Source organism: Meles meles, chromosome 3 (genome assembly GCF_922984935.1).
Source record: "Meles meles chromosome 3, mMelMel3.1 paternal haplotype, whole genome shotgun sequence".
Lineage (NCBI taxonomy): Eukaryota > Metazoa > Chordata > Mammalia > Carnivora > Mustelidae > Meles > Meles meles.
The window spans coordinates 115,401,400-115,416,774 of NC_060068.1; the positions used below are offsets into that span (position 1 = coordinate 115,401,400).

A 15,375-nucleotide genomic window follows, 5' to 3' on the forward strand; every position below is an offset into this window, starting at 1 on the left:
ATTAAATTTCATCAATTCTACGATGCTGTCAGTTTTATAACACAACCCTATGTAAAAGCTGCTAAAAGGTGAAAATTATCCACTGGAATTAACTAAATATAATATTTCTATTTTTATGAGGCCTCATTATATCATTATTAAATTAATGACATGGACATTAACTATCTAAGGGTCTTTATTTTCATAACATTTCCTCAATCATGATTCATATAGCTGGAAGACATCTGTCTATACTCATATTACCAGAGAAATCATATTGCTTTGGTTTTTAATAAAAGGCTATATATTGGAAATCTTGGCTCCATTTAAATAAACAGAATTATTTGGATATCAATTTACATTTAGGGAATAAGTCTGAATGGTTTTGACTGAGATCTACTTCCTGAAAGGTTGATTTGGATTTTCTAAGTTTGTTTGGACTTACCTGTTTATTTTATTTGAACATGACACTAACAATGTTGGTCTTTTTCACAGCAATGGGATATATAAAGCAGCACTGGAATATGATACCTAGATTCACATCCTAATTGTGCAAAGACACTAAGTGTTCAACTTCCTATTTTGTATATCTTATTTGTATAACTCCAAATGAGTGGCTTTCCTTGTTCTCATAAATCCTTATGAATTTGAAATCTTGTACACTATAATATGGGCTATCAGTAGCTAATTCTGTTCCTTATCAATCAATGCAGTGTTTAAAAACATCCCCTAAAGACTGCTTTAGTAATAACAACTTCCAGATAACAAAAAAGCTTTTGTGTTGTTTCAGATGGAATTACTCCCCAAACTGATCTTTAAACACAATTCCTATCAAAGTCCAGCAGACCCTATGTCAATATTAACAACCTGATTCTAAAATTTTGATAGAAATGAAAAGGATAGAGAATAGCCAAAACATTTTTTGAAAAAATCAAACTTGAAGTTCCCAAACTCAAAATATACTACATAAGGAAAAACATATTTATGTATGTAAAGAAGAGTATGAATTATTCAAAAGTAAACTTGTATTTATGGTTGACTTTCAACAAAAGTCCTATGGCATTTCAAGAGGAAAGAATGAACTTTCCAGTAAACAGTGTTGAGAGAAATTGGATATATACATGTAAAGAGATTAATCTGGACCCTGACGTCACACCATACACAAAAACTAACTCAGAATAAATCATAGACCTAAATATGAAAACCAGAAGTATGGAAGAAGACCTATGCCACCAGTGGGAGAAAGTCTATGCAACTTTAACTTAGACACAGAGTTCTTAGATACAACACCAAAAGTACATTTGATAAAGCAAAAAAAAATAAATAAACTGGATTTTTCTCCAAAATTTATAAAAATTAGCTTTAGAAGACGCCATTAAGAAACTGAATAGAAATGCAGAAACTGGAAGAAAACAGTAGCAAATCGTATATCTGAAAAAACATTTACACCCAAGTATATAAAGAACTCTTGAAACCAAATAATTAAAAAAAGGAAAACCTAACTTAAAACAGGCAAAAGATCTGATATACATTTCACCCAAGATGATTTATGAGTAGCTATGAGAAAGCAGATGACAAGATGCTCCATACAGCCAACAGAAAAATGCAAATTAAAACCACAAGGAGATAGCACTGCACAGTCATAGAGTAGTTATGATCAAAATGAGACAGTAACAGGTGTTGTTGAGGATGTGGAGAAACTGGAATGCTGATACTTTGCTGGTAGGAATATAAACTGGCACAGTATTTTGTAGAAGCACTTGCCAATTTCCTAAATATATTTACCAAACGACCTAGCAACTCCACTCTTAGACGTCTACCCCCGGGGTATGAATATATATACATATATATATACATATATACACAATGACTATTCACATTACCATTATTCATAAGTGAAAAAGTAAAAGCAACCCAAATGTCCACAACTTATGAAGAGATAAACAAAATGTCGTGTTATATAAACAATGGTTTATAGGGGCACCTGGATGGCTCAGATGGTTAATCAGACTCTTGATTTCCACTTGGGTCATGATCTCAGGGTCCTGGATTGAGCCCTGCATTGGGCTCCAAGCTCAGCGTAGATCTGATTGTTTCTCTCACTCCCCATACTTATGCTCCGTTTCTCTCTCAAATAAATATATAGAACCCTTTAAAAAAATTTTTTTAAAAACAATGGTTTATTATCCAGCAAGAAAAAAAGTGAACTACTGATACATGCTACCACTCAGACTAACCTCAAAAACATTACACTAAGTGTAAGCCTTAAATAGAAGAGACCAAATTTTGTATGATTTCATTTGAAGAAACATAAAGGCAAATCTATTGAAACAGAAAGTAAATTAGTGGTTTCCTGGCACTGGGGGTAGGAAGAGGGTGACTGGAAATGGGTATGAGTGACCACTTGGGGTTGATGGAAATGTTCTAAAACTGGGTAGTGGCTATGGTTTCACAATTCTGTAAATGTACTAAAAGTCACTGCATTGTACATTTGGGTGAATTTTAGGGTAGATAAATCATACCAGAAAAAAAAAGTAGAAGAAAAAGCATTCACAATATCCTTTATATTACATTTTAAATAATGACTTACCCTACAAAAATCAGCTCAGCATATTCATGAATCTATCTTACTCATGAGAAATAGATTCTACTTGGAAAAATTTAGCAACATTCAACTTAAGCTACTGATTCAACACTTTTTAAAAAATATTTTATTTATTTATTTGTCAGAGAGAGAGATCACAAGTAGGCAGAGAGGCAGGCAGAGAGAGAGGGGGAAGCAGGCTCCTTGCTGAGCAGAGAGCCTGATGCGGGGCTCGATCCTAGGACCCCAAGATCATTACCTGAGCCGAAGGCAGAGGCTTTAACCCACTGAGCCACCCAGGCGCCCCTGATTCAATACTTTTTAAAACATTACTAATTAGAACTGCCTATTGTGAACTGACAAGATTTTAACTGGAGATCTACAGAGACAAAGGAATTATATATGTTAGTAGAGAAAAGAAAGGATGTTAAATTAAATTTATTAAAAGACATATTTCCATAATGAATCACTCAAACATTATGCTTTGTTATTTATATTTGTACATAATTGTTACTTGTGTGATAAATGACTCAAACTTTCTATTTTGTTGTAATAAAATTCTGAAATGCTATGTGTTCTATTTGCAAGCACACAACCAGAGCAGAAAACAACACAAAGACTTTATGCTAATTATACATAAGTTCCTTGGTCAAAAACTGAACTGCCCATCTATGAACTGGGTATGCTAAAATATCTGCTGGTAATATAACACTTTTATATGAAAATGCACCTATCACATTTTACTCACACACATTGGGATCCAAGTAATAACAGAAATACACCATTTGCATCTATCAGATTGTCGATGTGATTATCTGCCTGGTCATTCCTCTAAGCAGGTTGATATGTTTTGACTGTTAATTCTAATGAGTTTTACAGGGCTCATGACATCCAAATTCACAGAATGTAAATGAATAGATGAGACTTGCTATTTTATTTCCTTTTAGCTATTTCTGCCATTTGAGATAGCTTACCATTTAATTCTTACATATCTCCAAAGGTCCTCTTAATCCTACCATTCCAGAGTAGGTAATTTCTTGCAAGGAGTTTATAATTTTCTCAGTGATTTTTCTAATATTCCACAGCAATGTGCCTCTGTCTTCATTTATCCACATCTAAACTGGCTGCCACCATAGACCCCCTTCAAGCTGAATGTATGTTTTTTCCTGTGTTGCCAATCAATTTTATTTCATTACAATAACTATTGTGAAACAGCTGGAATAAGTTTCCTGTTACACCACCTATACAACTGTTGATGGCACTTCGAAGTAATTTGCCTTTGCTGACTTCCAAATTCTAGAATGAGAAGCAAGTTTCAATTTCTATATACTTTTTCACCTAAGGAGTAGAAAAACATTCATACTGGCATAAAGGTCCCACTATATCACCTCCCAACTAATAAGCACATATTTATAATTTGTTGAATAATGACCTGAAATCCATAAAATCCTTTCCAGCTCAATGAGATCTGAGTGGGTTCTGGGAGGATGTTAAAGAAAAGGACAGAAAGTATCCAAGTTCACTACAGGAGCTCATAAAGAGCAATAAAATCCATTCAAGACACCTAGGGTGTAAAGTTTGTTGGATGTAACTCTAGTCGTTAAAGATGGTGAGTGCTGGAGTTTTCAAAGCCACTCAAAATTTAAATTCTAGTTAGTGAACACATAATGTAATATTGGTTTCACCAGCAGAATTTAGTGATTCATCACTTTTGTACAAAACCCAGTGCTCATGATAACAAGTGCCCTCCTTAATGCCCATCACCATTTAGCCTGTTCCCGACCCCCCTTCCTCCATCAACCCTCAATTTGTTCTCTACCATCAAGAGTCTCTTATGATTTGCTTCCCTCTCTCACTTTTTTTTTCCCTCTTTCCATATAGTCATCTGGTTTGTTTCTTAAATTCCTAGTGGCCACCCTCAAGTTTTAGCTTGCACAAGAATCACCTTGGATTCTTTTAAAATGCATTTCTTGGATCTGAGACCCAGTCTGGGATTCTGATTTAAATGGAGAATTCCCAACTCCCTCAACCTCACCCTTACCACCATGATTTTGATAAAGCTGTCTGCACACCAAATTTTAAGAAAAAAAGCAGGTAGAAGCATAAGCAAAGAGCCAGTGATGTGGGCTCACTGCAGAAAGTGGTCATATATTTTAGACAAAGCCTGGCAGAAATAAGAGGGAAAAAAAATCTGGGGCAAAACTTCTTTATGTGCTTGTGAAGGAAAAAAAAAACAAAAAACAAAAAACAAATGTTAAATCTTACTTTTTTTCAATGGAAAGCAACAGGAAAGCAGAATATGTTAAATAATGCCAAAATTGGCCTGGGCTCATCAGCTCAATTTCTTAATCCTCTGACTTAAAGCCTAAACAGTTAATAATTTATTACAGATATATACACATTAATTATGAAATGGAATCAAGTTCCTCTTGTTGGAAAAGTCAAGTACTAATCTCTCTAAACCCCAAGGGCCTTCTCAACACGGTCACGCAATAATTCTGTAGAAATATCTGGGTAGCATTAAAATGGCTTAGTTCCCATTTTCTCACTTCTCTCAGTCTAGGGTTTGGCATGAGAATAAAGATGAGATGGAGACAAAATGATGTGCTCACTATGGCTGCACCCTAAATGCACTCTGAAGCAAGTTATGGTCCTTGCTTAGCCAAGGGAATCTTAAAATTTCCTTTCAGGAAACCCCCCAAATCATAATCCAAGAGGGACTACTGGTTGTCCCACTGCCTCAAAATATGTCAAGATTACTTTCCTAAGGTAAGCTACTTCCCATCTATCAGGAACCTGGAACTCCTCTGATTATGCGTTACTTTGTACAAAGAAATCCATGAAACCATCTGGGATAAAAATGTAACTGCAATTACGCGGAAACATTCAATTGTGCGTGAGCTCAATAAAAATGTGCTGTTTTCGTGTTGCATAGAAAATACTTGAAGGCTCCTGTAAAGAATTTCCTGAATTTAAAAAGTATACCACACTATGATTCAACTAATAAATTCCAAGTACATACAAAATATTAATGTTAATAATTAAATATTTAATAAGCAAGTTTTACTATTAAACAAATTTATTCTCATAAAATTGGCCCATGCCTGAATTCAAGATATTAAGATATAGATTAACATATGATTAAAGAATTTATGGACTTTTAATGTACAATGTCAATCCATCATTGGATTAATTCTAAGATTAATTTTTTATTAGAATTCACTGTATGATTGCCTTAAATAAGACTGGAGGGTCTGCACAATCTACATACAGAAAATTCTCATGTGTCACCACCGGCAGGACAACAATCATATATGCCATCCTGAATCTTAAACCAGAAAACCACAGAATGCCTTAGAGAGATGCGTTCTTCAAGGTGATAAAGGCATACTGAACCCTGACTAAATCACAGAATTGTGATGGATGTAGGGAGGGCAAGAAGCTGAAGCAAAGGAACAGTTCCTTGAAGACTGTATGTATACTGAAACAAGGAATGGCTTTTATCTTTTTTTTCTCCATGCATTCAGCAAATTATATCTATGTAAGTCACCCCCTAATGATGACTACTTACAGTGTTCTGCCCTTGAAAACAATATTACAATGAAGAGGCTAATATGTAAGTCTTTTGCACACATATGAATATTCCTGAAAAGAAGGGTAAGCATTTAAAATTTAAGTACATACAATACAAGAGACTCGACCAATTTGCTCTCCTACAGTGCGTAAGATTAAGTGTTCTCCAAGCATGCCCTATGGATATTATCAATTTGCATAATTTGTGCCAACCGAATGAACCAGCAGTGATGTCTGAGGAGATTTGCTTTTACTAGCTTACTAATAAATTTGAGAACAATTGTGAGTGTTTATTTGATACTCATATTTCCTTTTCAGCATATTCACTAAAACGTGACTATCTATAGATGGTAAGCTTAAAGGTGACTTATTTCATATATTTTCCAAACTTTCTACACTTAGCATTATTATTTCATTATTAACATTTATCTTGTTAAAATACTAATACAGAAAGAGCTCTGGAATAGAAATGAAAAAGACTAAAATTCTAATGAAAAAATGACTACCAGACATGAACACAACATTTACAGGAAAGGAAGTAAAAATAAAAATATGAAAAGATGCTCAGCCTCACAAAAATACCTCCAAAATGTCAATTAAAATTTCACTGAGGGAACTTTTTTTTTTTTTTTTTTGGCCTATTAGATTTCACAAACATCAACGTCTTTAACAAAAGCATAGAGGAAAGATGTACTCTCATACTCCACTGGCCTGAAGAGTACAGAGTGGTACCACCACTGTGGGGTACAATCAGACATCATCACCCCAACTTACCAGTACAACATGCCCTTTGACAAAGATTTACATTACATAAGCAAAATGGTAGAGTCCTATTTATTTAGTGCTGTTCATAATAGGAAAATATTAGAATTGATCGAGTGGACTTCAACACCAAATAGATTAAGTAGATTAAGGAGAATACTTACAATCAGATAACGGGAACTATCAAAAAATAAAGGAGATTCTCTCTGTGCACTCATGTGGTAATCTCACATGTGCATGCATGTGTGTGTCTATAAATAATATAAGCTTAATCAACTGCTTCTAGACCACACACTAGAAACTAATAACCCCAGCTACATCTAGGTTAAGAATCTAGCAATAACTGGGAAAGGATTGGAGGAAGACTTTTCACTGCATACAATTTGGAAGTTCTGTTTGGTAAAGTTTGAGTCCTTATAATTTTGAAAATGATATTATTTTGCCTTTAAGTTTCCATGGTTATTTGACTCTTTATAACTATAGAGAACGTACTGGAGGGAAGGTGGGTGGGGAGACAGGTTAAACAGGCAAGGGGTAGTAAGGAGGGCACTTGTTATGATGATCATAGATTGGGTGTTGTATGGAAGTGATGAATCACTAAATTCTACACCTGAAACTAATATTACACTGTTTGTTAACTAACTGGAATTTAAATAAAAACTTGGAAAAAAATGATGAATTGTGTTGGGCTGAGTCCAGGATTCAAAATCCTATTTCCTCAGAACTCTAAAACAATCAATTCATGATCCTCTAGTGTCTGACACTCATTCCAGTAGAGATAATCATTCCCTCATTAAACACAGAGAATTTTCTCTTTCTCTTTGATTTTCTAATATTCTCCCACAGTGTGTCTAGGCATGGGTCTCTACTTACACCACTGTGAGCTTGGTGACTCGTCCTTCGACCTGGAGGTGCACGTCTTCCTTTATTTCTGGAAATGTGATTATGATACAGAAAAACTATCTATCTAACCCATGTTAGTTATATCAGCCAAATCAACTCAAATCACTGAATTAAATAACACTCTACACACCATCTTAAAAATATGGTCACCAAGGCATACAACATACAGAGTGCGCACAGTTCATACATTCCTCCCTTATCTTGCTACACGCAATTATTTCCAACAGTCAGCCTGTGTGTTAACCAGGAATCACCTGCATTTGCTTGAACACACATAGATACAATATTCTGTAATCATGCAATTTAATCTGACACTAAATATGAAAGAGTAAAATACAAGTGCAAAAGTGTCTTTGTTCCCTTGAAAATTTTGGAAAAGCTTGAGAAAGGTTAAGTTGCTAAAGGAAAATGACTCTAATTTTATTCAGGATGAAGCAGCTGTAAAAGAAACGAAATTTTTAAAAGTCCAGGATTCTACACATAAGTTATGTTGAGTGTGTCTTTAGTTTTTCTTCCAAATATAAAAGTCTATATTGGAAATGGTTTGTATGCCTACTGGGTGAGGTTCACCTGTATGACTTCACATCCAAAGCTTGGCTGATATCTATATATATATATGACAAATATTTATCATATAATATTTGATAAAATAAATATTTATTTATATATAAATAAATATATATTAATATAATACATATGATATATATGATATACATATATATAAATCACATATATATGTGATTTAAATTAGATTCAAATGTTTAGGGTACATTGCATGCATTTTAAAATTTCTATCCTTTATAAATGGGTGGAGGTAAATAATCAGATGTGTGCTCAACGTTTACTGTATAAGTGTGTTTATCCCGGAGTTACTTATAAAAGTGAAAAAACTGGAACAACAGGACAATGGTCAAATAAATTACACTACACTCACATTAACAAAATTCTATCCTTTTAGTTATTTTAAAAGTTAACCGCTATTAGACAAATTCGAACATCCAAACCTAGGATTCACGGCTCACAACTTTTCTTTCATACTGTTGACATATTTGTCCTTTATAGTATGTTCTGGGGGAATTTCTGGGCCTGATCTTCTAGATCAGAAATTTACCTGTCAGTTCATTGATGGAGTTTTTAATTCTAGTGACAACTTATTTTTAGATACATTGTAACTAATCATTCTTTTCTGGACAGCAGGTATTGCTGTATTTTTTAAAATTTATTTTGTCCAGGAATATATATCTGCTCTTATGCTTCCATTAAAGTCTCCATTTATTCTATTAATTTTGTTGCTTTGTATATTAGCTGGCCAGAGTTTGATGGCTCTCCTTTATGCGGGTCATTTTCTTGAAAGTGTGATATTCTTGGGTGTCAGCTCATATCTTTTCGATTTCCCCGCTCACCTATCTGTGGTGACTCCTCTGGTTATTTGATGAAACAGGTGGGCCGCCTGCTGGGGGCAGGGAGCCAATAGATCATCTTTTGAAAGGGGAGATCCTGTGTCCTCTGGTGTCACCAACATGCCTGGGAAAGCTCTGTCTTTGTCCTCTCTGTTCTTGCCTCGACACGCACATGTGGATTCCAATGCTGGTCATAACTGGACATGAGAAAAAGTCAATGCCACTTCTGCTCCCTGCATTCCTGCTCCCTGCACTTCTGGTAAAGCCTCCACTGTTCATGGAGGTTTCCTAATGTCTCCGTGTTCTTCATGAATCCAGCCCAAACTGTTTTCAGTCTTTCAGGAGATATTCAACATGTCTGAGTTACTAATGGCATTCTTTTATAATATTGCTTTAGATTTATTTAGAAGATCTTTTCGGTGGCTCCTAAGACTTGGCTTGAACCAAGAAGGTGGATGTGTGAGATTAGTCGGCAATCTTTACTTTTCTTCATTTGAATGTTCATGCCACTTCTTCCTAGTTCTGCTAGTGCAAAACTCTTGCCCCAACCCTGTCGGGACACACTCCCCTCCTGCCTTAGTACTGGTACCTGAGAAAGTGCCTTGTCTGGAATGGATATCCTAAAATATTTAACTCTTCAAAACTTGCTGTGACATAGAATACTGTGATACAAGAAAAAAGGAGTAAACTGCCCAAAACAATTGAATTTACACAAGGTTGCAGATTCTCTATAAAGAGCTAATCAAATGACTACTGTATAAAACTTAAAAATTAAGGGGATAAAGTTTAAGTAGTCACTCTTTATCATCCTGGAAGGATGATCCAAATATTAATGATAACCATTTCAACAGTCCATTGTAAGGGAACCACAGGCAATGTGTGCAGTCACCTAGTTTATTCTGCTTAGGTGTGCTTTTAAAAACAAAAACAAAAATAAAAACAAAAACTAATGTGTTAGTTTTGAGCCAATATAATTGTTGTACTCTTTCATAAAATTTAATTTATTGCATTTTTGTATTTTAATTTTTATAGACTTATTTAAAACATAATAAAGTACTGTATGTGCTCTATTTTGTCCAGTGACTTTTACTGGGTGCTGACTCGGAACCAGGTATCTTACAGTGTTGTGAAAATGAAGAGAAATGTGTAAGAAAGTAGCATCAAAGCACTTGGGGCATACTACATTTGTAGCTCTCCCAGCTGTTGTATTTCCCTGTTTCTATATGTCACTGGCACACCAGGCTGGAAGCTCCTTGAAATATACATCAAGGCTTTTTCATCTCCTTTTTGTATTCTCCATATCTGCACAATGTCTTGCTCAGAGGACTTATTTATCAAAAGTTTCATTGCTTAGTATTAGGATATTTATGTGTCCGCTGGATCTACTATGTGGCTCAAATAAGATTACTATTCAATATTAGAGACTAAGAAGGGAAAACAGAAATAGCAAGAACACTTCATACATCTATTGCTAGATATGCAAATAAAATTTGTATGTTTTATAAATAGGAAAAATGAGATCCAGAAAGATTAAGACCTTTGAAGAGGCAGCTCCTGATCATATACCCAAAATATCTATTCTAGCACTTCCCCTTTCATTGCACAAGCAGACTGGTATCTGGAGAATGAATTGGCCAACCTTATAAATGTCTACCACTGTGCAGGACTGGGTAGTTGATGATCTATCTTCCCTGATAGAGACTCTTGGATCTTTTCAAATATACACTAATTCAAAAGTGTGGAGGAGTTCAGGCACCAGAAGACAAAGCTAGCTGTTAAAAGAGGGGAGGAGATGGTACACTTAGGTATCTACTCTTTTCTAGGCAACTAATGATCAGAAAGCTTTCACTTACTGGGAAGAAGAAAAAAAAAAAAAAACTGTTGCGAATGAAAAGCAGTTGCATTTATAAATAATTCACCCCCACAGAAAGTCATCGTGACTCCTCACATTAGAATTAGAGAATCACAGATTTCTGGAAATACAGAACACGATGTAGCCTTATGATAATCAATAGTTTGGAACAGCCTATAATCTAGCAGACAAGGCTTTTGAGGTCTGATCTCACCAGATATTTTAGGGTCATTTCCCCTTATTGGACCTTTTAGCCCAGTCACAGGAGGTTCTTATTTTCATTTCCTTGATAGGTCTCTACTTTTATATCTTCAGCATCATCTCTCTACCTAAAACACTCTTTAGCCTTGTTCTGCCTGGGGAAAGCCTCCTCATGCTTCAGTTAAACTCTGCTTTGGGAAGACTTCCCCACCTTCCCAAGCTGGATCCATCTCAGGAATAGGATTCGATTCAGCACCTCTGCTGCTCTATAGATACCCGGGTCATAACCACGTATGTATGCTGTCCTTCTCCTAATCTGCAAATCCCTAGTGGAGGATATAGGATACATTAAGCATCTAATAGAATTTCAATTCTATCCTCCAGTTTTTAATTAAATCATCCAATTCTCTCATTTAACTAATGAAAACTGAAGCCCAGAGAGGTAAGGGACTTGTCAATTGTCAGGGTACAAGCCAATGTCAGAGCTCAGATAACAAAATTATGCTCTTTCCTAATCCACCCTCATAAGGGAAAAGGGGCTGGCATGGTAGAGTCTGGAGTAACAAACCCACTCTTCTTGGCTATCTGCCTAACTTTTAACTCAAACGTCTGACTGCTATACTGTATTGCTGGCAACGTCAGATTTCCTCAATAACAAAGACTTCCCAGTTCAGAACATATACATATGTGGCTAATAGGAAAAGTGAGTAAAAGTCCAACATGATAAACAGAGAGGTATGTCAAACTCCTATTCAGTCTATGAAAAACCTACTCATAATTCTAACTTTGCTCCCTTAAGTATGGAGAGAAAGCATAGCTCATTTGGAAAATGTGACCAAAAGCCCACATTTCAACACAGTGAAATGCTTTATCCCCTATTGCTTCTACCACACCAGGAACTTTCTATATGTAATTATTTAATCCCTGGCCAAAAACTAGTGGACAATGAAAGCCCCACAAAATGTTTTCCCCAGTGAAGTGTTCAAACATCAGTTCCACAAAAAACATTTTTAAAAGCTTTTCGTGTATTTTTTCCATGCCAACTTTTTTCACTCATGGCTAAAAATGTCCATATTTGAATATTCATCATTATGAGCATCTGGTAAAATATAGCCCTGTCCAGCAATTTACATCATTGGACTATGAGACCTTAGGAGGGCATAGGTAAAAATTTCCAGTTTCATTTTGTCTGGATTTAACCATCTTTTTCCATTTCATGACTTTGGGTGGCTTTGATTGTGCGGATATTTTCTGCTCTCCATTTCTATTAGATTTTTCTAGAAACGAGCAGGTTGTTTTCAGATAAGTCCTTGTGGATTTCATCAATGGCTCTTTAGAAACAGCAAAATGAAGCCACAAATCACATGAGCATTTTCAATATCTTGTGGGTTTTGTATTAAACCAGTAATAAAGGCCACGATGATGATGGATGTACAATAAGGTGAAGGTACTTAATGCCTCTGAAGTGTACATCTAAAAATGGTTAAAGGGTAAATTTTATGTTATGTATACTTTACCATAAAGTAAAGGCCAACTTACAGGAGGTAACAATTGTCCCCAAACCTGGGTCAGGGCAGAGAAGAGAAAATCCAAAGATGATCTCCATTGTTCAGATAGCGAAAATGGTTTCTACTTTCCCATTCCAACAGGCCTCTCAGCAAGGCTCCTACCCCTATTACTTTCTACCATGGAGTGGAGAGGAGAAAAGCCAACTCCCACCAGGTAAAATGTACACCTCAGAAAAGAAAAAGTTAAACCACAGAACCATGACCCTTTGCATACCGACTGGGTTCTAAGGTCATTCATCCGTCCACAGCTCCCAGTCTTTCGGTGACTCCTTCGCTCCTGTCCCCCCACCCCTCCCCGAACACTGAACAGGTGTCCAGCATGGCTATGCATGTGTTTAAATTCTAGACAGCTGTCAGAATGTAATTCCCTAGAGAACTGTTCTGACAACTTTGAAGCAGGACATTAAAAAAAAATTTTTTTTATAATAAATGCAGAACTGGGGGTGGGGGCAGACCCGGAAGAGATTCTGCAGTGAGCAGATTGGCAGTCTTCCACACTCCGAAAAGACAACACGTGGTGGGCTTATTTTGGAAAACAGAAAGAAGTAAAACCAGTGGGAAGAGTTACCAGGAGGCAGTTTGATACAGTAATCAAAAGAAACTTATAGCCATGTAGAAGGAGAAGGCTGTTCATCCACCCAATTAGCCTTCAGATTCACTCACTGCCCTGGAGATGTTCAATGGGAGGTAAACCGGTTAGACTTCCTGCGGTAGCGGAGACAAGAGTGAAGTTCAGGGCGACCGCTTTGGAAGGGGATGAGGGACGGTCAAACCAGCCCGGTGTGTGAGGGGAGAGGGAGGAGTGGCGGGAAAGTGGAGAGCTGGGGAAGGAAGGGCGCGCTTACCAGGCCACCTCCACAGGTGCTGAAAGAGGCCAGCGAGCCAGGGTGCCGCAGCACCGCCCCGGTGTAGAAGCAGGAGGCGTCGGGCGGCGCGGAAGGGCGGGGGGCGGTTGCTGCCCGCGTTGGGCCCGGGCCGGGACTCGGCCGCTGTTCCACCTCGAAGCGCGGCGCCAGGAAGCGGCCATCTCTCCGGAGCAGCAAGTACAGATCCCGGGAGAAGGCCGGGATCCGCAGCAGTACCTCGTCGCCGTCCGGCTCGGCTTCCTGGGCCGGGGGAGGAGACGGGGGTGGCTGTGGGGGCGGCGGCTGCCACGAGGCCGGGGCGCCCGGGGACAGGGCGGCAGCCCCGCTGGATCCCCGCGGCAGTTCCTGCGACTCGAACTCCTCGTCCTCCTCACCCGCCGGCGGCAACGGCGGCTGAGGCTGGGGCTGGGGCTCGGACCGGCCCTCCGCGGGCTCCACCGGCGGCGCCGGGGCCACCGAGCGCACCTCGCGTGAGCTGCCGGCCGCCTGCGCCCGGGAGCCTGCGCCGCGCACCCAGCTTGGGTCCGCGCTACCCCCGCTGCCGCCGGCCGCGTCCACTGGCTCCCGGCGCCAGAGTGCAGGAAACACGACTTCCCACTCCTCGCGGTCGGGGGCGAACTGCAGCCCTGCGGGCGGGGCAGACAGAGAAGTGCGGGGCTTAAAGTGCCGCGGTTCCAGTAGCACAAGCATTCCCAGGCTCACATTAGGTTCGGACACAAGGTTCTCGTGTTAATGTGTTGGAGACCACCCGTCTAGCCCCCGAAACTCTTGCAACCCCTGAAGACTTGCGATCAGATTACAGACCCCAGCATTTTCAAAATAAAAGTACGATGATATGGGGGGAGGGGTGAATGAGTGGGGCAGCAAAGTTTGGTGACACCACTTAGTTGGTGAAGGAAAACCGGTGCAAAGACATTACTTTCTTAAGCATATGTCAGAGCAAAGCCTCCCTATCCATTGCTGTACTTCCCCGTTTTCCTCCAGGTGCTGTAAACGCAAATATTACTGCTCTCATTGGAGGAAAACTAACCATTCCATGATGCTTAAAATGAGGTCGAGAGGAGTGCATTTCGCTCGCGAGCATGACCCCCTCATCTGCACCCGCACGCTCCTTTTTATTGCTACCCACTGAGCCCTCCTCACCGCGCACCAGCTGCACCAGACCTGCCTCCCTGTGCGTTCTCGGTTTCCGCTGGGGAAGTTGGAAAGCCAGCCTAAAGTCTCGGAAGAACTTACCTGCAACGATCCCATTCGACAAGACCCCCAGCTGGTAAAGGAGGCAGCAGCAGCAGATGTGAGTAAGGCGCATCTCGCGGCTCTTTCCGGGACCGCGCTCCCGCGGCCGCGGCTCCCTGCCCCGCGCGCGCCTCCTTGCGCGATCCACCGCGGGCGCCGCCGCCTCCCCGGAGCGCAAGAAGGCCGGGCGGCGAGTTTGCCCAGGCCCTTTGTCTGCCGGGGGTGGGAGGGGGGGTGCTGTGTGACTCGGAGAGGCTGCCCGAGCCCGGGCGGGGGTGGGGTGGGGGGAGGAGCGGGGGCAGGCAGAGCCGCGGCCCCGCAGCGCTCAGGCTCCCTGGCGAATTAGGTGATGAGTCTTATTTTCTGTGTTCTGGACGTTGCGAGAGTTTCCGGAGCCCCACAGGATAGACCCAAAGTTCAGGAGCGAGCCGGCAGGCGCAAGGCGGGCAGT

The 15,375-nt window shown here is 39.4% G+C and overlaps 1 protein-coding gene across 1 annotated transcript in view; it reads right to left on the minus strand.

Annotated features, from left to right (window-relative positions):
• ADAMTS19 (ADAM metallopeptidase with thrombospondin type 1 motif 19) overlaps window positions 1-15,169 on the minus strand; it is a 261,766-nt gene extending 246,597 nt beyond the window's left edge. Inside the window, exons 1-2 of the mRNA XM_045998860.1 lie at window positions 14,925-15,169; window positions 13,668-14,314 (exon numbers count right to left, since the gene is read on the minus strand). Coding sequence (XP_045854816.1) covers window positions 13,668-14,314; window positions 14,925-14,997 — 720 coding nt within the window. The 5' untranslated portion in view covers window positions 14,998-15,169. The remainder of the gene's footprint in view (window positions 1-13,667; window positions 14,315-14,924) is intronic.
• Between the last annotated feature and the right edge of the window lie 206 nt (window positions 15,170-15,375).